This window comes from Lipotes vexillifer, unplaced genomic scaffold, assembly GCF_000442215.2.
Source record: "Lipotes vexillifer unplaced genomic scaffold, Lipotes_vexillifer_v1.1 scaffold1041, whole genome shotgun sequence".
Lineage (NCBI taxonomy): Eukaryota > Metazoa > Chordata > Mammalia > Artiodactyla > Lipotidae > Lipotes > Lipotes vexillifer.
Genome location: NW_006775616.1, coordinates 879163 through 903299, shown reverse-complemented (window position 1 = coordinate 903299; position 24137 = coordinate 879163). Strand labels below are relative to the sequence as shown.

At 35.0% G+C, this 24137-nt stretch overlaps 1 protein-coding gene across 2 annotated transcripts in view; it reads right to left on the bottom strand.

The window, feature by feature from the left end:
- The window catches only part of CNTN6 (contactin 6), a 293689-nt gene that overhangs the window by 17233 nt on the left and 252319 nt on the right, over window positions 1–24137 (bottom strand). For both annotated transcript variants that reach the window (XM_007450034.1, XM_007450033.1), the window contains 5 exons: window positions 8650–8825; window positions 8159–8276; window positions 7362–7520; window positions 7091–7240; window positions 4200–4270 (listed from right to left, as the gene is read on the bottom strand). In XM_007450034.1, the coding sequence (XP_007450096.1) occupies window positions 4200–4270; window positions 7091–7240; window positions 7362–7520; window positions 8159–8276; window positions 8650–8825 (674 nt within the window). The remainder of the gene's footprint in view (window positions 1–4199; window positions 4271–7090; window positions 7241–7361; window positions 7521–8158; window positions 8277–8649; window positions 8826–24137) is intronic.

Below are 24137 nucleotides of genomic sequence, written 5' to 3'. Positions count from 1 at the left end.
AAGAAATTCATTTTTGTACCCCCACTGCACTACTCGTTAGTGTTCACTGAATTGAAAGTGTTACTATGTGCCTTCTGGTGGCTCGAATTAATGTATGCATCTCCTTCTAAGTACACATAACTGATTCCTTAAAGAAGTTTGGGCACCAGAAGAATTTGGCTCAGTAACTGCATGTACATAATGCCAAATGTGAATGATAAATGGGAACTTGCATCCATTTATGTAATAGTTTCTGTTAGTATCCTCATATCTGATAGCCCAAGAAGAAATACACAGAGGGAATTATTTTAACTTAATTTTTTAAAAATATAGGTCAGAAGAAGTTTTCTGTAGAGGATCAGATGCTTAAATATTTTGAGCATTTGGGGATCTAGGGTCTCTTGCAACATCATGAATGCAGCGATACATAACACATAAGAGAATGGGTATGGTCGTGGGTGAATTTGTTTAGGAAAACAGGGAGCAGGCCAGATTTGGCCTGTAGGTGATGGTCTCTGTAACCTGGCTTTAAAAAGAACATTATAAATCGTGGAAAGATTTTTTTTTTTTTGGTAATTCACATCATCTCTATTTAAGAATAGTATACATAGGATTTCCCATTCTCCTCACGTATAGACTGAGTAAAAGCTGTGATTTACCAACCTTTAGTAATTTTTGACCGTGGAGGAGAAAAAACAAGGGGTGAAGTTAGGCAAGTGATGAAATGCTTATATGGCCTTCAAAGAATATTGAAACCTAAATAACCTACTCACCATCCCACAAAACCAATCCTGTTTTAGACTACTTGAGAGTCAGTGTTTCTGTGGCAAACGTGTTTGGTAAACAAGAATAACTTGATTAACTTACTACTCAAGGCACATACAGGAAAACTCTTGGCCTCTCTAAACCATGACTTTGCATACGGACCATTGGAATTCTAATTTAGGACAAAGTAAAAAAGCATGGAGAGTCCTGTAGTCAGATGCTTATCTGCCCACCTATATTGCATTTCTAAGCCTATTTTCTTTTCTGAACGTGGCATTGCCACCAGCTAGCATTGTCATGAGGAGTAAATGACACGAAATGTCCAGCACAGCACTGAAAATCCTGTAAGTGCTCCACAAGTGAGCCACATCTCTCTCTGTGCACATCCATTCATCCAACAGGTACTTCAGGAGGTCGCACCACATACCAGGCACTGTGCTAGGCCCATAACGCATATGTGAAACTAGACGTCCAGAAGAAAGGACAACTTTTATAGCAGCTGCACCTGGTTCCTGGCTCTGTTGTTTACAACCTTTAGAAAACATCTCTGTGTCTCAGTGTTTTCTCATATGAAGAGGGTTTAATAATACTACTTTTTCTCTATCTGTAATAGAATTTTGTTTGTTTCTTTTTAAAAATTTTTTTATTGGAGTATAGTTGCTTTACAGTGTTGTGTTAGTTTCTACTGTACAGCAAAGTGAATCAGCTATATGTATACATACATCCCCTCTCTTTGGGATTTCCTTCCCATTTAGGTCACCACAGAGCATTGAGTAGTTTCTTGTGCTATACGGTAGGTTTTCATTAGTTATCTATTTCATACACAGCATCAGTAGTGTATATATGTCAATCCCAATCTCCCAATTCATTCCACCCCACCCCCTTCCTCCTTGGTATCCATACGTTTGTTTTCCACACCTGTGTCTCTATTTCTGCTTTGTAAATAAGATTGTCTATAGCAGTTTTTTCAGATTCCACATATATGTGTTAACATACGATATTCATTTTTCTCTTTATGACTTACTTCACTCTGTATGATAGTTTCCAGGTCCATCTGTGTCTCTACAAATGACCCAATTTCATTCCTTTTATGGCTGAGTAATATTCCATTGTATGTATGTACCGCATCTTCTTTATCCATTCCTCTGTTGATGGACATTTAGGTTGCTTCTATGTCCTGGCTATTGTAAATAGTGCTGCAGTGAACATTGGGGTGCATGTGTCTTTTGAATTATGGTTTTCTTTGGATATATGCCCAGTAGTGGGATTGCTGGGTCACATGGTAGTTCTATTTTTAGTATTTTTAAGGAACCTCCATACTGTTCTCCATAGTGGCTGTATCAATTTACATTCCCACCAACAGTGCAAAAGGGTTATCTTTTTTCCACACCCTCTCCAACATTTATTGTTTGTAGATTTTGTGAGGAATAAAATGGACCATATATATAGAAGGTCTTATACTACTGTAAAATCATTTACAGATGCAATGAATTCCTATTATTCTGCAACAGGGTTTCTCAACCTCAGCACTCTTGACATCTGGGGGCAGATAATTTCTTCTCATGGCGGGGGGGATGTCCTGGGCATTGTAGGTTGTTTAGCTGCATCCTAGCCTCTATCCAGATGAACCTCTCCCCTTAGTTGTAACCAACCAGACATGCCCTCAGACACTGTAAGTATCTCCTGAGGGATGAAACCACCCCTGCCTCCCAATGAGAGCCCCTCTAACATACCAGACATCATGATTTTTAACTAAAACATCCATAGCCATCATGTTCTTAGGTGTGTTATTAAAATGTCCATGGAAGTGGATATTTTGGCTATGAAAATTATCGCCACAGTGTCAGAAACATGTACACAGGGCAATGAAATAGGGCAAGGCTCTTTTATCAGTTATAGCTGGGGCTCAAAGCTGATAACAAAGGTATGAAGTGCCATGCATTCTAAAGAGAGACATCAAACCATTTATATATAAGTCTACCTGGCGAAACAGCCTATAACCCAAGAGAAATGTACAGAAAGGGAGTGTTGGTTTGTTTAGGGAGAGATTAGTAGGAAGATATTTCTTTTGAGACGGTTGTAGAAAAAGCTGTGCATTCCTACCCCTCCACCCAGGGGAAAGCAAAGGGGCTACTTCTTATCCCTTGCCTAACCAAGTGAAGAGGCTTCAGAAAGAAACACATGATATGTATTGTTTGTAATTTAGGGGATGCAGGTTCTTTTAACTGACAAATGCCTGAGAAACTTCCAAAGGGGAGAGAGACCTGGACAGTGTATTGTGGCAGAGTGAAGAGAGGCTAAGTGGGGACACACTGCACTTCCATGGAACATAGAGCAAAGGTGCATGTTTGCTGAGGGCAAATGTGAAAACCATGTAGGGAGCTATCCATGAGCAACGTTATGGTTGCTCTGTCATCATAGGGTTGCAACCTTATGATGCTGTGTCCACAAAGAGCATCTAGAGGAGAGAGATAACCTCTACCAGAACAGTCTGGCTATGGACCACCAGATTCCAGGAACTGAGGAGACCTTCCGGCAGCTTGCAACAAGAAATGACAACCAAAAGTTTGGGCACTTCTTTGGACACTGCCCCCTTCGCCGCACCACCAAAAACCGCCAAAAAACAAAGCAAAACAAAAAAACTGCTCTATGAAATGTCAGCGTCTGGTCATTTACCATTCCTAGAGTATACCAAAGTCAAATTACAAATGTACCAGCAGTCAGGACTTTTTCTGTCCTTTTCCTCTCCTCCCAATCCCAGTTTACTACAACTCTGGAGGAACTAGTTTGGGAAAGGAGAAATTGAATAGCAGAGTGGAGAAAAGGTGGAGAACTGCCTATGCGTTCCCTTTCACACTAAAGCATTTCTCCGCAGAGGCAGGCCTGAGTGTCTAGAAATGAGAAACTTTAGATTGGTTGAAAGTCTGAAGTTTATGATAATAAACCAGGTTGAAAAAATTTTTAAGTATAAAAATGAACCTACCTGTTGATACATAATAATAATGACTACAAAAGCTATCCCGTGTGCCTAAGCTTTCATCTAGATGCAGGGAAGAACAAAGGAAGGATTTAAAGAACAATGATAGGGAAATTATTTTCTACCTGCTCTCTGCTGAGTCTTACTCATGAATAGTTCTAGAGGTAATAAATAAAATAATTTCTAGTTCATTAACTAATAACAAAAATGCTACTGACCCACCTTCAATAGACATTGAACTTCTGTTTCTTATATTTGGAAGCAAATAGTGTTGAGTTAGTCACACTCTTTTACTTTAGTAGAAATACAAAAAGTTTCCAATACCTCTTTTAAATAATGCATCATCAGGAGTCTCTCATACCACGTATTTTTATATACTCAATAGTGATCAAATAAATCTTCTTTTTTGTTTTTCAGTATTCCTCTTTGCCAGCTAAATCTTTTTCCTTCAAAGTAACTCAGTTGGATAGAAAATTACCTCCCACGTAATGACAAGTTCAGACCGACTTCCTCCACCTCCATTGATGTTTGTTGGTGCCATGACAGGGACTAAAGCAACCAAGAGAAACATAGGATGGCAATTACTAAAGTATCTCTTCATTGGGAAGAATTTTGTTTTTGGATTTCACCTTTCAAAATCTCACGCAGACACATTATGAGAGAGTCTTGCATTTTTAATGAACATAAATTATGTTTACACATATCCAAATTTCTAGGAGAGAGGACACAGTTGTGTTTGATACAAGAGCACCCTGGCTCAAAAATTAATTAAAAATCGACTAACATCGTATATTTGACATTATTATGCATCATCTACTAATTGGCAAAATGATGTTCCATTCAGATGGTAACTGCGACATTGCTGATTTAGTGCCTAATTATACAGTTGTGCTGTAAACAAGTTACTTAGGCAGTCAATTAATTTTTTTTCAATAAATAAACTAAAATAATTTTTCTTTTTGTTAGCCATCAGGATATTTTAACATTTAAAAATGAATCCTTAAAGATATATAAATTTTTAAAATTCTTGTTTTATAACTCTTTGTTTGAATCTCAGATCTCTCAGTACAGAACAGGACTTTTCCTCTAATTTTTCACAATCAAAGTAAAATGTTCTCTGATCAAGGATGTGATTGAGAGGATTCCCTGGGTTTAACTCTAGGACCCTAAGGCTCAGTGGTAGAACATTCCAGACACTGATCATTTTTACAAATTAGGAAAAAATATGTCCTTCAACTATACCCTTGTGAGGACTAGTATAATGAAACATAAATAGTTCAAGGCAAATTGTAAAATCGATGCCAATTGTGAGCATGAGTAGAGTATCATAGTATATAAGCAGAATGAAACTTTATACATGTTGAAGTGTTAAAAAGTATTCTTTTCCCTGAAATAATAGCAAAAGTATGCTAAATCTGTGATAATGGGTAAATCTGCAGGGTATACTTTATATATAGATAAAATTATCTGTATCGATCATTTTTGAATTAAAATATGTAATGTTTAATTACTCATTCCAAGATTTTCTCCCACCATTTATACCATTCAGATAAATCTAGACTACTTATTTTATTTATTCCCATTTCATACATATTTAACTCTATAACTGATACAGTGATATAATAATCTCATTGTTCTTTTAAGTAATAACACCAGACGTTATCTACTTTCATATTCAGATTGACCCTAACTTTGTCTGCTTTGATCTTCATAATTTATTTAAAAGATTGCCTTGAACCTATACCCTGTCTTCTAAGCCTTCCAATGCCTTTGGCCAAAAGCAGCATGAATTGGAATAGCTTCTACAGTTGCAGGGTTTCTAGTACTTGACAGCTTACAGTAACATATTTCAGGACAATTGAATAGTTGAGATACAAAAGGAAATTATCTTAAATTATACTTTAACTCTTTGCAGAAGTTTCCAATATTCTGGGTAATAAAGCTCCCTCTTTTCTTCAGTTTTCAAATGAACCATACGCATCCTAAAGCCATATTGAGAAGAACTGTCTTTGATGATAGCAGCAAACAAACAAACAAAAAAACCCTCACAACCTCTCACTTCAGTATGATTTGGAGCCTCAGGGAAATCATTATGAATACCAAGTCTCATTATGCTACTGAAATGAGAGCGTCAATGGTTAACAGAAGGTGCCATAAAAACTTTACTGTAAAAACTTTAGAATTAACATCAACCCTGCCCAAAACTATCATAATATAAATCAGCTGTAAACAAACAATCTGAAATTGAAGCTAATATCCAGAGTCATGGACCACACTTCTAGATTCTTATCCAGTTGGTCTGTGGTAGGGCCTGGGCATTTCTATATTTAGACATTTCCTTATGTCAGTCTTTATCTCATTTAGGTTAAGGCCCACTGTTATGGTGAATGCTGGTGCCTAAGTCTGGATGTCTGGGTTCAAATCCTGACTTTGTCCAAAACAATCAGCTAACATCCTGGTCTTCCTTTTCTTCCTCTTATCAAAGTAAGGACCCTCCTTTCAGCTCTAAACGTTTAGAATGATTTAAGATATCACTACCAAATATGCTGTTTTCCAGCCATAATCCTATAATAAAATGATTAGCATTACCTTTAGTTTAAAAAAAATGATTTATTGACATCTGACAGTTGCACACACTTGGTTGAAATAGTTTGTTCTTGTTAAACTAAGCCAGCATCATCAGTGATCCTCCATAAGTGACTGGATAAGAATGTGAACTGGTTAAGAATGTGAACTTTGTGAACTACATGCATTGCGCAGATCAGATGTCACCTTGGATGTGAAAGTTTAAGAGTGGAACAAAGGATCCATTGAAAAGAGCTTAAGAAGGTGTGATTTCTGAGACAGGTTCCACTTGTATTCTGCTGTTCAGTGAACCAGTTGATGCTCAGTTAGCACTTCTGTTAAATAAGTTTAAAATTTACCTCATTTGCCTGTGGAAAAATTTATACTATCGCTCAATGAAGCTGCAGCTAGGTCAGAGTTGAGAAATAGATGGAAATGTGTGGCTGGCTGCACCATCAGAGTCTCAGTTAATTTTTGGCTACAACATTTAATGAAACAAGCAGTAACTCATTTGCATTTACAAGTCTACAGATTCTTGAATGGATTTTGGCTAGAAAATAGATAAGAGGACAGCTTTTGAAAAATTCTAATTTTTGACATGCCTGCTTAACTATAATCATCTCTTTTTGAATTCACTTTTTGGGAGAAAATACACCTTGCTCTGTGCACATACAAATGGAAAATAAGAGCCACTGATTTACTGCCTCTGATTTTGGACCAAAAATACTACCCTTCTCACTTATTTTCTTTAGGAACTATACTTTAAAAGGTCTTCCACATCTTTAGAAGACATTGATTTCTTACCTGATGCTTTGGTTCTTAACACTTCTGAGGGTTTACTTGGTTCTCCAATCCCAATGCTATTCCCGGCAACAACACGAAACTCATATTCCACCCAAGGACTCAAACCAACCACTGTTGCATTGTATGTCTTACCATTGAGAATTTCTGGAACTGAAAAGAAGGGGATGCTTCAGACCCCTAAATTGGCACTAGTTAAAAACCATCAGTTATTCAATTAAACAAACACACCATCTGTTTTAGAAAATTATTCAAAACTACTTGTGTCACTTACCTGTAGAAACAGCCTGCCAACCCACAGAAAATGGTGTCCGAGCCTGAATACTAAATATTTGAATGGGACTGTTATTATCTGAGCCTGGTCTCCAGCTTAGTTGAGAAGTAGTACTGGAAATGTGTTCCACTCTTACATCTTCTGGGGGACCTGGGGGACCTTGAAAAATATGTTTTATGATGACTATATTGGAAATTATTAAATTCATGGATTTGAGACAGGGATAGTCTATCTTTTATGCTTAGAAAATAAAATATTGAACATAATGTATTTTAGCACATTATTTGAGATAAAGCCCTATTAATTCAACTTACATGGTGAGAGATTAATTTAGAAATGCTTCCCTTGAAGATTAGAAAATGCCAGTCATGGGATGGTTGAATATCATCCGATAGGGAGTTAACCTCAAAAATTGAGAACCATTCTTGTCCATTCTCTCTTGAAAGCTAACTCAAATAAATGCATCTGATATGGAGACCTTCAGGAACATGTGACTTTGGCCCTGCTCTGACAAGAATGGTTTATTATGAATAGAAAGCATGTCTAAATTTTAGGGACCGACACTGCTTGCTAAGTCTGACCATTCCTTATAAAGAGACAAAACCCACTCATTTCAATATCCATATCTATACCCGTACCCTGGAGTCTTAGAGTTTAAAAAATAAAAAATCTGTACTATTTATCTCACTTTTTTATCATAACGTGGTTACTCAAAGATCTACCATGTATCAGTACATATTAACATTTTTGATTGTAAATAAACTGTGTGCTCATTCATTTTCACCATTTATGCTTACCCCTCACAATTATATCAGCTTCAGCAGATAAACTTTCAAGAGTTGTTTTTACTGTGCATAGATATTTTCCTGAATGATTTAACTGAATATTCCTTATCATCAAATCCCCAACAGATTCCTGTAGATAGATAGGGAAAAAGGTATAAAAACATAGTCATACCCAGCAGGTCCCTTTTTTTTTTTTTTTTTTTTTACAGCTGGATAAATACTAAATATAAGGCAGCTCGGAAATTAGGAGATATACTAGTATCATTATAGTTTCTCATATTTGATCCTTTTTATTATCCCCTTTATTATAATTGCATCCAGAACACAAGCATTTCTATGAAAGACATAAAACAAAATAACACAAAACAAAAACAGATGCAGCTTCATAAACAGACAGTGACTATCCATGCAAATCAATATGGGGAGAATAATCATGAAAGATGTTGATTCATGTAAAAGACTTGATTCATTTTATTAAGCACTTAAAAATTTCAGCAACTTACTCCTCCAATCCTCTCAAAATGAGCCACTCCTTTTTTTAAGTCTATGACATCTCCATTGAAAGACCATACAAATACAACTTCAATGGAGGGGTCATGGGACACCTGGCAGGGTAGGACTATACTCTCGCCAACTGTAACATCCAGTTTGGAAGGCGGCACGGTAATAACAGTCCTCTCTGTTGAGAAAAAATATTATTATTATAAAAGCTTATCAAATGCTAGCATATGGCTATAAAATATATATTTTGAATGGTTTTGCCATTGTTTGAAATTATATAAATACAACATGAAGCTCTACTATACAATATGAAAAATTATATTCCCACTTTTCAAATATTTCTGCATTAATCAACGTAGCCTATTACTTGTAAGAGAATTCAAGACATACTTTCATTTATACTTAATATAAAAATAAGTAGTTCATAGAAAACTGTGGACCTCAAAAGACAGCAGTCCCTACGTAGAGAATGCACCACACCATTTTTATTATTATTTTATTCTGAAATTCCAGCCACAATATTACAATCCACACAATGGTTACAGCTCTAAATATTCTATGTTAATTTCATATACTGTGAGACAAATTGCATCCCTAAGATCATAACTACATTAGTTTATATTATATCGAGATTTATAATCATAAGCTTATATTTGCAAATGTGAATACAACATATTCTATTTCTGACATAGCTGTGATAAAAAATTTCTATTTTAGATAAAGGTGCAGCATGAATAGGAAAGAGGTAACTTTTTTCATCGAGATTTTACAATTTTAGAATTACACATCTATCATAAAAAAATTTCTCTCTAGAAATATGAGTCACAATATCAGCCCTTGCTCTACAAGTCATATCATGTCATTGACCCATTTCAAAGGATAATTCCAAACAGTGTTCCAGCTGGACTTGTGAGTCCTATATTTCTGTGGTTAAAAGAGACTCATAGTGATATCATTTTTGACTACATTTTTTATAACAAAATACATAGTTTTGATTTTAGAGGACTAAGAATTGACTAAGATGGCAACTCAGTAAGCACACACACGCAAAAAACCCTGGACATACATTTGGATTTAGATAGATATGCACTATCTTACCAAAATAAAGTATGTTTTAAGGGATTTACATTTAAGAATTAGGGATTTTGGCAAATTATAGTGAAAGCAAGTATCATACATAAAGAAGTTTCAAAACAAAATGAAATGAGGACCCTGAAAAATCTCTTTCTCTAAAGATCACTCATAAGATAAAGTTTTACCCTCTAGGACATAGGCTAAAAGCTTTACTTTCCTTCTGGCTTCTTTGTGCTGCTCAAGAAATCAAAGTAGCATTGAGGTTGAATTTATATGTTCATATGGATGAGTGTGCCACTGTATTTTATCAATAGAATGTTTAAGTATTATTCCAACATTTTAAAAATTGTGATTTTTCCTTAATAAAAAGTAGGAAGTAATAATCTTGAGCTTTAAGGTACATGTTGATAAAAGAGTCATGGAAAAATAAAAGCACGTATTTTATTTCTGAATATAATGAAGAAAATCTAACTCAATCTACATCAGATTGTATCTGTGTCTTCATATTTTCATATTTTAAAGATGCTCTTTACCTTATTATATTAGACACATGTACTTTTTGTTCTAATTATTTCTGGGGAAAAGTTTAAAGAATGATTTTGTGGACTAAGTCCATTCTTAATTCGAAGCCTTCTTCAGACGTCTCCCACAAAGAAAGAATAAATACTAACCAGGGTTTCAATACCACATTTTAAGACTAGAGAATATTTTCCTTCTTGTAGTATCTTTGAAAAAAATATATCGCTAATATCTTATTTACACTTATGGGAGGATGAGTTGGCTAACTGGTTGTGCTGGTAGAGCAAAATTGCTCTGATTTAAAGTTGTGGATCATGCAGTTAAAATAATTTTCAAACATTAAAAATGAAAGCCTCTCCTTCCATTTATGGCACCACAAAGTGGCAAAATTAGACAAATCATTCCCTATATACATAGTTTGTCAGTAGTATAGTAATAATGACTAAAACTTCATGAATAAGAAGCATTTATAATTCATTATAATATTTACATGTTCTCACTAGTTAATTCATTTATTAACTAATATTTATTGAGCAACTACCAAATTCCAGCTGTCTGCTAAGTATCGGAAATACAATGGAAGGAGAAGGAAAAAAAAAAAAGCACCAAATAAAAATGATGTGGTGCTTGCCTTCACAGAGATTTAAGAATAAAACGAGAGGCTGACATTAATCAAATCATACTCAGAAATACATAGTTACAACTGTGATAAGTGCCATGTATTAGAAGTAAATAATTCTATTAAAATAGTGAATCCTGAGGGATCAGTTTATTGGGAAAGGGTTGCTTTAGCTGACAGTAAAAGGCAAATAGGAGTTAGCTAAGTAAACATAATAGGCAGGGAGAAGTAATTTTATTCACTATGCCGGCAAGAGCATTTACAAAGAATCTGTGCAAAGAAGAATGGTTTGTTGAGGCAAGGTAGCCATTTTGCTGAAAAGAAGTGTTGGAGAGTAAAACAGGAGTGAACGTGGAGGATATGAAGCTTGGTGATGGTGGTAGTCAGAATGTAAGCTTTAGATGTTTTTAGGGCCAGCTACATAATTTTTGGGTCACAGTATGAAATAAAAATGTGGGGTGTTTTTCTTTGAAATTACTTTGCTTTAAAAATAATATATTACCGGGGCTTCCCTGGTGGCGCAGTGGTTGAGTCTGTCTGCCGATGCAGGGGACAAAAAATAATAATAATATATTACCTACAAAATGTAACAGGGTAATAATGATACATGAGTAACAACATAAACATACAAAATGCAAAAATATATTTTTGATTCAATTTTATGTATACATTAATACTTTATTAAAGTTATATCTTGATTGATCATAAGATTTTTCTCACTTTTCTATACATTTATTTATTAGGTCATCAGAATTTATGTTTTAGCAATTTTATTTTTAAGTGATTGACATCGGTTACACATGGCAAATGTAAAATCGCAGATGCTTTTTGATAATTTTTTATTTTTGCAAAGATCTTTCTGTTGATGCAATTGTTATGGAACCATTGAGAGTTGTGGCAACATTGGAATAAATTTCTGATAAATTATTTTGAAATGTGAATCTTAGATCATCTAGAGCTGATGATTCTCAAGGAACAATCTTTTCTAGAAAGATTTATCTCTTCATACAAATCCATTCTGTTTAAGTCTGAATTGAGATGTAAATTTAAACAAGGGAACTGTTACATTCTTTGGACATATCCTGTAACTTGTGGAGGTTTCTCGAGAAACTGAAAGTGGCTTAATGGTTTGTGTGTAATCCAAAACGCCTGTTTATGCATTCTACTAATGTAGCTTTTTTTTTTTTTTTTTTTTTTTGCAGTCCGCTGGCCTCTCACTGTTGTGGCCTCTCCCGTTGTGGAGCACAGGCTCCGGTCGCGCAGGCTCAGCAGCCATGGCTCACGGGCCCAGCCGCTCCACGGCATGTGGGATCTTCCCGGACCGGGGCACGAACCCGTGTACCCTGAATCGGCAGGCAGACTCTCAACCACTGCGCCACCAGGGAAGCCCCTGTTAATTTTTTTAAGATAGGAAAACTGGTGTATTGTTATGTTAAAAAGATCCCCTTGTCATTAAAAAAAACATTCTGAAATATTTATAGAAGAAATTATGATGTTTATGATTTGCCTCTAGATATTTGAGGTGGATGTTGGGGAAGTAGGTGAGGGTATAGGTGAAACAAAGTTGGATATGAGTTGATTGATGAGTACATAGGTGTTCCTGGTACTGTTTTCTCTACTTTTCTGTGTGTTTCTAATTTTCAATAATAATAAAAGAAAGACATAAAGGAAATGATGTGGGTAGTGAATATTTATATACAGAATAGGGAGATATCTTTTCCATTCAGCTTCTAGTGTGAAGAGGACCGACCACTGTTTGAAGGTTATTCTAAGTTTGAATGACATGCGTTCATGGAGAGTTCATAAAATTACAGAATTTTAATATTTACTCTTTTCAGTGTGTTTCAGATTCAGATCATACGAAAACAGCTTGATCTAACAATCCTATCCTTAAGAAGTACAAAGAAAGGCTTAATAAAATATATAATGCTTTTGATGAATAGTCTTACTCAAATTCACCTTGTCAAAATAGACAATGATATTTCCAGAACCCATCTTTAGTTAAGAGCACCTCAGGAGACATGAAAACTAGTAACAAAATTTCTCTCAGAACTGTTAAGCATGATTTCTTTAAACATAAGTGTGGCTTGTTCCCTGTATCAATAGCCAAACACTCTATTACATATCATGATCCCCAGCTACATTTTTACAAGCCAGGGATGGCAATCCATCATGTAATTAGTCTTTCCTAAGCATCCAGAAAATATTACTTTTGGTCACTTTTTGTTTGTTTCTTTTGTACTTTTAACTCAGTTGAAATCTCCATCTGTGAGTGATAATCTTTCACGGTCATTGTTCAGAATAATAACTGCTCAGGTGGTTCTGAATTATCAACTCCTCTCAAAAGATTGACGAATGTTAAGAAAAATCATCAAATCTTTCTCCCTCTGTACAACATGTGATTCTGCCTTCATTTGTCTATGACATTATTGGAAATGTTATTCAGATACTGATATAAAGGAAACTAGTGTATAAATAGCACTTAAAACAGGTGATGAAAGTCTCTGATATTTTCTCTCATTAGTTAACTTGTGAAGACTAGAAATAAAAACTTCTAAAATTCGGTCCTCTTCCTAATTCCTCAGAATCTCAAATTAGCCTCATATCAACATATTAACTCCTCCCATTGCTTTTAATTTCTTCTTCAATCTGTGAGCACATTCCTTCTGTTTATAGGAGTTTCATTAGTATTTCTTTTAGTGCAGATTTGAGTGACAGGTTCTTCGAGGTTTTGTTTGGTGAAAGCGTCTCTGTTTTGTCCTCATTTGAGAGGATATTTTGCTGGGAATAGAATTTTATTGGTATTGTCTTTCAGACCATTAAAAATGTCATTCTTGATTCCCTTAATTCTGTTGTTATGTCAACTGTCATTGTCATTGTTATTCTTTTGAAGATAATGTGTTTTTTTTTAATTGGGATGATTTTTCTTTCCTTTGTTTTCGCTACTATGTGCTTATTTAAACTTTCCTTTGTGTTTATCCTAATTAAGGCTCATATGATTTCCTGAATAGATGGCTGATGTCATTTTCAGTTTTTTTGAGCTCTCTGGAAAATCTTTCTTCAAACTGGTCATCCCGCATCCCTTCTCTGCCCCTTTGGGAACCACAATTTCATGTATGTTAGAGGTGTTCACCATCAACAATATATTCTTTGTGTTCTTTTTTGTCTTTCCTATTGCATTTCCTCTCCATATTGGATATCTTGTATTCACATATCTTCCTCTTTACTAATCTTCTTCTCTACCATGTCTAATCTGTTGTTAAGTCAGTCTATTTTGTTCTTAATTTTAGCCTTTGTATTTTTCACTTCTAGAACTTCCAACTGATGTTTAATACATGCCATTTCTCTTCTGAAATTCTCCATCTTGTCATCTTTTAAAAAAACATACTAATCACAATTATTTTAAAACCCTTGTGTGATAGCTTCTGTATTTGTATCAGCCGTGACTTGTTGCTGTTATCTGATATTTCCCTGGGTTTTGGTCATTTGGTCCTGGCTCCAGCTATTCTTGGTAACATTTTATGAAATGTCAGGCACTGTGGCTCAAAATGTAAATATTTTCATTTTGTTGTATTTTTCCCAAGAAGACTTACTTTTTAAGCAGGCAATTGAAAAAGAGCAGAATCTAGTCAGGAATTGGTACAACTTGAGTCTGAAGTCATTGATTTTAAGTCCTGGTCGGGCTTCCCTAGTGGTGCAGTGGTTGAGAGTCCGCCTGCCGATGCAGGGGACACGGGTTCATGCCCCAGTCCGGGAAGATCCCACATGCCGCGGAGCAGCTAGGCCCGTGAGCCATGGCTGCTGAGCCTGCGCATCCGGAGCCTGTGCTCCGCAACGGGAGAGGCCACAACAGTGAGAGGCCTGCGTACCACAAAAAACAAAAAACAAAAAACAAAAAAAAAACAAAAAAAAATAAGTCCTGGTCAATTTTGCTCTGCTTTTATTACTAAGGGCATAATCCCTGAGGTGTCTTGATTCCAGATTGAATTGTTTAGCTGGCCTCATTCTATTTGGTTGATTATGAGCCCCACTTTTTTCTTTCTGGCACTGTGAGACCACCAAAATTTCTGCTTGAGATTTTTATTTTTTAAATATTTTTACATTATTTGTGATTGATATTGGTATGATGTTTGTGTGATAAATCTACTTCAACTAGTAAGGACAGAAGTTTCTCCAATATTATTAACTTTTTTAATAGATTATGTGTAGGGTTGGAAATATTTAGGCCATTTATCAGTAGCTTTTTAGATAATAGCTTGAACAGTATGATACTTAATGTCATTTGGAAAAAGAAGTGAGCACTACTTTGGACAGATGTAGAAACCCTTAACATAAAAATATACTAATTGTTTATTCAATATTTTATTCAAAACCATTTAATTAGTATCGAACCCTTACTTTCTTCCAGGTATACATCAGTGTGAATACTGAGCAAATAAAACAACACCAAACTAAGGAGCCTTTAGAGGATTTCCATAACAGAGGCCAAAAACTTATCTACAATTTAATAGGAACATTCAGGCTTCTAGAAGGGAGACAAAGATGGAATTGAGACCCATACTTTTGAGGCTATGGGTGAGTCTCTTAATTTCAATATTGTTATCATTTTGGGCCAGATTATATTTTGTCACATGTATGTGTAAGTGGATTCAGAGTGAGGTGGGGAGGCTGTTCTGTGCATTATAGGATATTTAGCAGCATCTTTAGCCTCTACCTACTAGATGTTAGTAGATCCTTCAGTTGTGACAACGAGAAATATCCCTACACATTGCCCTATGTCCCCTAGGAGGCAAAATAAACTTAGTTGGGTATCTATGTGCTAGAGACACACTTTGGGAAAGTGACAGTAATGGTTTAAACTAATGTTTGGTCATTGAAGTTATGGGACCTGGTTAGATTCTTTACATATCTTGTTGCTGAGGCCATTTGTTGGACAATGGGATATGGGGTTTGAAAGAAGGAAAAGAGTGAAAATGACTACAAGGATTTGGCTTGAGCAAGTGTCGGTGTAGGCTGTCATTAATATAGTGGGGATTTACTGTGGCAGGAGCAAGTTCTGGGAGTGAGAATTAGGAGGTTAGTGTTATGATATAGTAAATTGGTAAGTGAAGATAAATTGGCAGTTGGATTTGGGATTAAGATAGATAATTAAGCTGGGTTATCATTTTGGGAATTAGCTTATAGATTTTAATTCGAGGACAGTTCCCTGTGATATTCCAAATTTAGGAAATTGGTAAGATTCAGAGGAACTAGAAAAGGAAATTGAAAAGGAGTGACTCAAGATGTTAAAGGAAAACCTGAAAAATACTATGTCCTGGTAGCCAAGTGAGAAATGTGTATCAAGAACTGTGTGATCAGTAGTCTGATACATTAAGTAAGATGACTGAGAACTGACCGCTGGATAAAACAGTGTGGAGGCTACTAGTCACCTTGTTAAGAACAGTATTGATGAAATGGTAGGAAAATAGCCTGGTTGCATGGATTCAAAACAGAATTGACCAGAAAGATTGAAAAAAGCAAGCTCGTATAGACAACGTTTTAAAAGAGTTTTGATATAAAGGAGAAAAGTCAAATATGGCAGTAGCCGGAGGGGAAGTAAGGTCAGAAAATGACAGCTTTTTAATGATGAGAGTAACAATATGCAAGTACGATGGTGGGAGTGATGCATTAGAGGGGATAATAGAGATGAAAAAGACAAGTGAGGGAGAGGGAGGGGGTAGTGAGAGAGAGAGAGAGAGAGGGAGAGAGGGAGGGGGGAGAGAGAGAGAGAGAGAGAGAGAGAGAGAGAGAGAGAGAGAGAGAGAGACGGAATGTCCCTGAATGTGAGAGGGAATCATATCTAGTGTACAAGTGGAAGATTTGAGTCCATGACCCATAATCTCCCAAACTGTGCTTTCTAGATTACTTGACAAATTTTGTTTAAGCAAAAAATAGCTAAAGCTTGACTTCTTCTAAATATTAGCAGAGAAAAATAGTATCACAATAAAAAATAGGATGTACAACATCCTGGCAATGATAATTGATTACATAGTATTTACTTCAAGTTCTTTATAAACATCTAAAAAATGATGCCAAAAGAATTTTGTTTTCTAAGACATTAATCCACTAAAACAGAGATGAAAAGGGGAGACAAAATCTGAGGAACTGGAATGAAGTTGAATGACTTCTAACTGACTTACTGTAAAGGTCAGTCATAGGCTGGCAGTGGGAAGGCTGAGGAGAAAACTTATTTAGCATGTCTTTATGAATTAATTCATTTTGGAATTTATGAATAGGATGCTATTTGGTCTGAAGAGTGTTTTCCCATCTCAGAAGAAGGCCAGCAAATTACTTTCCTGAGAGGATATGCAACAGAGGGTCTCTGAACTTCTGGTCACCAAGCAGTTAAGGGTGGGGGGCTTCTACTGAAAATAGAGGAATCAAGGAAACATGTACAGGGCGAGGGCTGAGATCCATGTGTTGTAACCTTATGCAGTTCTGAGGGTGCTGTCTGCTGGGCTTTTGCTCTCCAGGCAGGAAACCTGGGTGGGAGGTGAGGGACATTTTCCTAGGGATCTGATGAGCCTACAAGAAAAGATCCAAATATAGTGACCTTAGAGTTTTCCAAGGAAATATCTTAGCCAGATCATCTAAATGTGAAGTCCAGTCATTCAAAAATCCCCACACTTGATCAGAGCTTTCTGTAAGACTTTTAGTGACCCACTCTTAAATATGAGCAGACAACAGATGCACAAAGTATCTTTGTACACCTCTTAATAAAGGATAGGGATTAAAACAAAGAAAAAGCAGAAAGTAGTTTGGGACAACAGAGACCGTTAATAAAAATTAAACTAGAAAAGAAAAAAACTACAAGCAATATTTTCAGAGGAAGGGGGAGAAAAAGAGCAAGGCCAGAAAATAAAAGGACACAGAAATTCTTTCAAAATAGCAAAAACAAAAATACAATAGAAAGTCTGGACGATAAAGTTGAGAAAATCTCCTAGAAGATAGAGCAACAAAGCTATAAAATGGATATGAGGAGAGAGAAACAAACAAAAGTATGTGTGTGTGTGTGTGTGTATAAATCATGAACATGTATATAAATTATATGTATCTAAATATATATATAATTATATAAAATACAATATTATATACATAGATAGGTAAATAGTTACATACATACATACATACACACACGCATAAACTCGAATACCAGTTTAGGAAATCTATTAAATAATAGGGATTTCAGAAAAGGAAATGGAGTAAATTATTAAATTATTTGGGAAGATATTCCAGGACCAAGAACTACGAGTTTCCAGGATGACAAAGTACACCAAATGCCCTGTAAAAAGGTTGAAAATAAATTTACACCATGGCACATCATCATGTAATTGTGGGACACTGGGAAAAACAGACTTCTAGAGAGAGAGAGAGAAAAGATGTCACAAACAACAGGTCAGAAATCAAAATGGCTTCAGCTTTTAGAGCAGAGTAACATCTCCAAATTTATGAAGAATCCTGATTTCCAATCCAGAATTCTGTTTCCAACTAAACCATCAATCAAATGTAATCATAGTGTAAAGACATTTTCAAACATGAAAGATCTCAAAAACATTGCATTTTTCTTAAATTGTTTCTCAGAAATCCATAGGAAGATGCAGTTTATCCAAATGAGGAAGTATGTCAAGAGAAAGGTATGGTGCTTAGGAAACCAGGCTCCCCGGCACAAAGGTAGATTGATATTAAAGGAAGAAAGTTGAGATAGAACTGAGGGATGAATTGTTGCCAAGTCCGTAGAAAACTAAGCAAACAAACAAGAAAATTACTAACTCTAGGAAAAGCAAGCACAGGAAAATCAAAGCTAGTACTCTGAAATAAACCCTGTAGAGAAAACAAACAAGGAAATCAGTGTGATAGAGTCTTTAATTCCCCACCTCTAGCAAGCAAGAAATGGAGGAGTTTTTAATCTTTATTAATACATTTTTCCTCTTTGTACATATACTTGCAGTAGGCTAGGTTGTTTTATATCCACTAAAATCTACATGCAGTACTTGGTATTTATATTATATTCCACCATAGGCAGAGCATGATCTAATTCCAATGTACCAAGTAACCATGGTCAGTATATTACAGTTTCTCTGCAGTTACCATAACCCATTTATCTTCCACTTCAATATTTAAATGATTTAGAACAAATATTAAAAGACTACCCTGAGCCTCAGAGTAAAAGAAACAAATGAAGAATTGTCTGGAGAAAGTAATTGTCTAAAATTTGAGTTGTCTAAATGAGAAAACAAGTCTAAGTATCAGGCAAGGTAACACTGAAAAATTCCCTAGCAAGTAATAATGCAAAATGTAAACACAGATCTTCTGTATTAACAAATAATCAAAACAGAGCCTGACATCTATTTAAAAAGAGCATGCACTGTAGATTCTGCTTAATGAATTAAATATGCCAACTACTCACTTTCAAAGCAGTAATACATAATAGGCAATGACTATTTATGGGATCATATTTATATTTCCTATAAATAGATAGCATTCGCTCAGTCCTCCAACTGTAACTTTATGCTGGGTTGTAGTAAAACATCAGGTTGAAGTGTTCTATAGTTTTAAAAGGGATAGAATGAGGAAATTTTACTTTGCCTGCCTAAAGGACCTAATAGAAAATGTTTTCTTCTGAACATTTATGTTGGGATAAGGGTAGATGAAATGAGAGAATCAAATCCAGAAGAGGAGAATCAGAGTCAATCAATTCATTTGATTATTTTTCCCCTCTACACCCCCTTGCCCCCCTCCTACCCCATTCCTTTTTTTGTCTTGAAAGAATTTGCTAATAACTGTTTCCTTGAGTGTTCAGGATCCACAGACCTAAAACAGAGCTTGCATCTGAGAGTTTTTTTTTCTTAATGTTGTAATGACACACATTTTTCCTAAAAAATGTCACTAGAGCTTGAGTGACCACTGTGCTGGTTTAGAAATAGAATGCCTAAGTAACAGAGGAGTCTAGTCACTTCTTTTAGCTTCAGACTGGAATCAAGACAAAAATTACAGAACTTCCAATTCCTAACCCAATAGTCAGGGCACAAGTGTGTACAAGTTTGGGAAGGAAACTGGAGACAAAGATATTTATAATTCAAGATTTTTTTTTTTTTTTTTTTTACTACACAGATTAAACCTACTGTTGGTCAAATTTTGTTTAGTTTTGTTCATTTTTAATAAAAACAGAAGGTTGACAGCTAGTGATTTAAGCTGAGTGAGAGAAGACAGATGCCAAAGAGTATATTCTGTATGACTGCATTTGTATAAAATCTATGGCAGAAAAAAATCGTAACTGTACTTGCTTCTAGGACTGGGGTGGGGGTAGGGATTGATTAAGAAGGGGCATGAGGGAAATTCTATAGGATGATGGTATCTAGAGTTAGGGGTTACGCAGGTGTGTACGCCTTTGCCAAAATTCAGCAAGTGTACACTTAAGACATGTATTTCATTATATATGTAAAGTTTACCTCAAATGATAAAGATGTAAACAAATACTGAACTCTATTTAACAAAGGAAAACTGAAGTATTTAGGGGGAAGTACTAATATCTGCAAGTTACTATAGTTTTATTTTCTTTGAACTTTAAACAATGTCATGTAAAAGTGTCTCACGTAAGTATTATTACATAAATTTACTAGAAGGGAAAAAAGAGTTCTGCCACTTAATAACAAGGGACCTTGGCAAGTACTTTCAGACGTCTATGCCTTAATCTCTAATGATCATCTGCTTCAACGTGTTGTTCCGAGGGTTCAGTGAGATGATATACATAAAGCAGCTATAACAGTGCCTGGAGCAGAGTATGTATATTTAATAGAGTGTAATTAATGATAATAATAAAGAATACAACATCAAACAGCAAAAACAAACTCTTTAGGATTTCATGCTAGTTAGTAATTGAACTAGTTAATCTAATTTCAAAGTTTCTGCTTTTCCTCTCTTTAAGAAGTGGTATGTACTCATCTGTCTGGCCTCTTTATTTGGTATAAAGCACAAGCTATACACCCCCTATTTTTATTAAGAATAAATAAAACAAAGCAAAATTTTAACCAATAATAGGTTCAGTGATAATTTTCTTGCATAATAAAAAAGTACAGACTTATAATTCATTAATTATAATTAATATATAACATCCTTTACATTATATATTGTATAATATATATTTAAAAGAAAAAAGGCTGCTTATTAACATGCCTGGAAATTTCATCTGAGTGGTATGTGCTACATTTTTAAAAGACTATGAACTAAATTGTTATGAAGACTAAAATAATATTGATATTATTGTGTTTGCTTACATGAAAGCTTTTTGTTTGTTTTCTCCTTTATACTTGAGGAGATTATGGAATTCAGGTCTCAAGAACTCAGCGTTATTTTCAATACTGGAGGGGGGAAGAAAATTTCATTTCTAGACAGTATAAAAATTCACTATATATTTTTTCACCTTAAGAATACTTCCATTAATAATTTTTAAATCAATGCCTTCTTTCTATTAAATGTTTTAATTCATTCTTGTAGAAAATTGGAATGTAGAATTAAATATTTGGGGAAAGGTATTAGCAGTACTGGGAGACTTCAACCACTACAAAAAGATGGATGTAGTCCATTGTGTCTTGTCATTTCTGTGAAATTGTATTTTTGGTTTACTCAGTGAAGCTGGGCTTCTGGATACAGCTGGGCTTAACACCTCAAATCTTTTAAACTGCAGTGTAAAGCCACAAAGTCTCCAATTATCTACCTATCTCGATATTTTCTTAGTAAATGTAGAACCATATTAGTGAACGCCCTCATTCTGGAGAAAATGGGTAGGCCACTCTCCATGCTGATAAAATAAAGACTTCTATCACAAAGAATAAACAACTAAATGAGCAGCAATAAACTTAATTTGCACATTAGATATGCTTTTCCAAGTTCCGACATTTCAGTTGAAAATAATGCTGAAGCAATGAGGCCTATAATTGGACATCCAAAACTTCTCCAGTGGGGAAACAAAAACAAATGTTGCCTGCAAACAAGATCATTTTTATAGCCTGCTGTTACTCTGCTTTTTAATAATTTTCCAAATGCCAGATCAAATAATTTCCCCTTTTATGTGATTTTCATACACCTCTTAGTGTATGTACACATTGTAATTTTACTAAGTCCCCCAAAATGAAAACATTTAAACTCTCTTTCCTTTCCATTCTCTGTCTGTGCCTATGGAACATGTCCTCAAATTACACTGGGCATCTGCTGGGGTTCTGGTAAGGCTGGTGCTAATTGCACTCCTTGTGTTGAATAACAAATTGTTTTATCCTGTCGCATAGCAGAATAGAAATTTCCAACATACAGTGCAGATAACTTCAGAATCCTCTTGACACAGATAAGCCATATCAGCTAAAAACTAAGCTGGAAAATACCTTAGTCCTGTAACTATTATCTTTTTACATGTTATCTAACAACAACATTTTTTGCATGACTGAGGCAGATAAGTAAATTCAAAGAAAGATGATTGTTTTATCAGCTTTACTGAAATTTCTCATTTGCTCCTTACCACCCTATTACCAGAAAGGTCACTGTAAGATTTTGATTTGAGAAATAAAATTATATTTGACTGTATAATGACAATCAGATGAACATTATAGACAAGAAAATGCAAACATACACACACACACACAGGTGCACACACACATATACATACATACACAGAGAAGTATTAAATCGTCTTAACAAACAGCCAAATGGCTACACTCTTAATAGTCAAGAAAATATTTGAATCAATGCATAGTATTATGATTCCTTCTCACATTAAAGCTTCAAATTTGTAGGTTGTGAAATAATAATTTTGGCAGTGATATCTTCAACTTTCCCACATGAAAGGGAATTAGAGATAGCAGTCTAGTTAAGAAGCTATGCTAATGATAGACTTATCTTAGAACAGTACTTGTGTAAAAATCCCACAGTTTAATAAAGATTATACATTACAGATCAGTAATAAAGTTTCTAAAGATGCTTTTATCCATACTGTACACATTTTGTGTTCATATAGTTTTTTTTAATGTATGTGTTATTATGTATGTATGTGTCTATTTATATTGCATATGATGGTTACTGTCAATGGCAAAGAAGCAAGAAATCCCCAAATCCCTTTCAAATGGCACGTGGATATTTCATGAAGGTTAAAAATAACAAACACAATTTCCTTCCCATTATTAGATATAAATGAGTGAAAATAACTTGATATTCATGCATATTGACATAAAGCCCTTTTTGCATATGTAAATCATCCTCTGGTATTATGCTGAAAATACCAGAACAGTGAGTTCTCCGCATGAAGTCTTTCAGATTTTCATGTATTTTCATATTTGTCCCCCCTTTCAGAGTGTGGGGTTCTCTATGTATTAGAATTATGTAACTACAAACCGTAAAATTGGGAAAGTGAAAGCATTTACAAGTTTGTTATTTGCCTTTGATGTTCTTTATTGTGAAGTATTCTAACAAGCGTAAACCCTGAAAAGTTGAAAACTTTCAGATTTTAGAGCAAGGAAGTCAGGATGGAAATTATCTCTGAGAACTAAGGGGAATGAGGTGAGATCCTTTCACTCAATCAATAAATATTTATTGAACACATACAGTTCCCAGGACTGTACTAGAATTTGTGATGTCCCTGCCTTCTTTATGCTTCTTTTCTAGAGGAAGGGAAATATAGAAAAAAAAAAAATACATGTAAATAAGTGAATTATATCCTTTGTAAGAAGATGAAATGTGCCACAGAAGAAGAAAGAGTAGGAAAGATAAAGTTGACCAGGAATGTAGATTGAGATAATTTTGTTTCAATAGCTCCAGCAAAAAAACACTAGAAATAAGCAAAAATATATCAGTTTTTTAACTGAGCAATCATAGTTATTTTCTTACTCATAGACAAGAGTGGAGTGCCTGAGGATTATGGTGTGTTTTATGGAATATCCCAAAATACGTATCAACTTAATTCTATCTTAAGAATTAGGAACTATTTAGTAAGAAACATGGCTATGTTTCACCTCTGCAGTATCCAAATTCCATAATTAGAACTAAGTTAGTAGCTGCTCCCGAGTTTCTCACATTTATGTGAGTCTTCTCCTTTTACTTTTCTTCCATTAATTAGTAATTGACAGCATTAAGACAGCATTTAGCTAAAGGCTAAAGAAACATTTGAGGAAAAGAAACTATCCATTTAGCTCAATCTATTAACTTTTTTTCTTAGTCTCTTGGGTGAAAGCATCCCCATCATTGTATTTCAGCAGG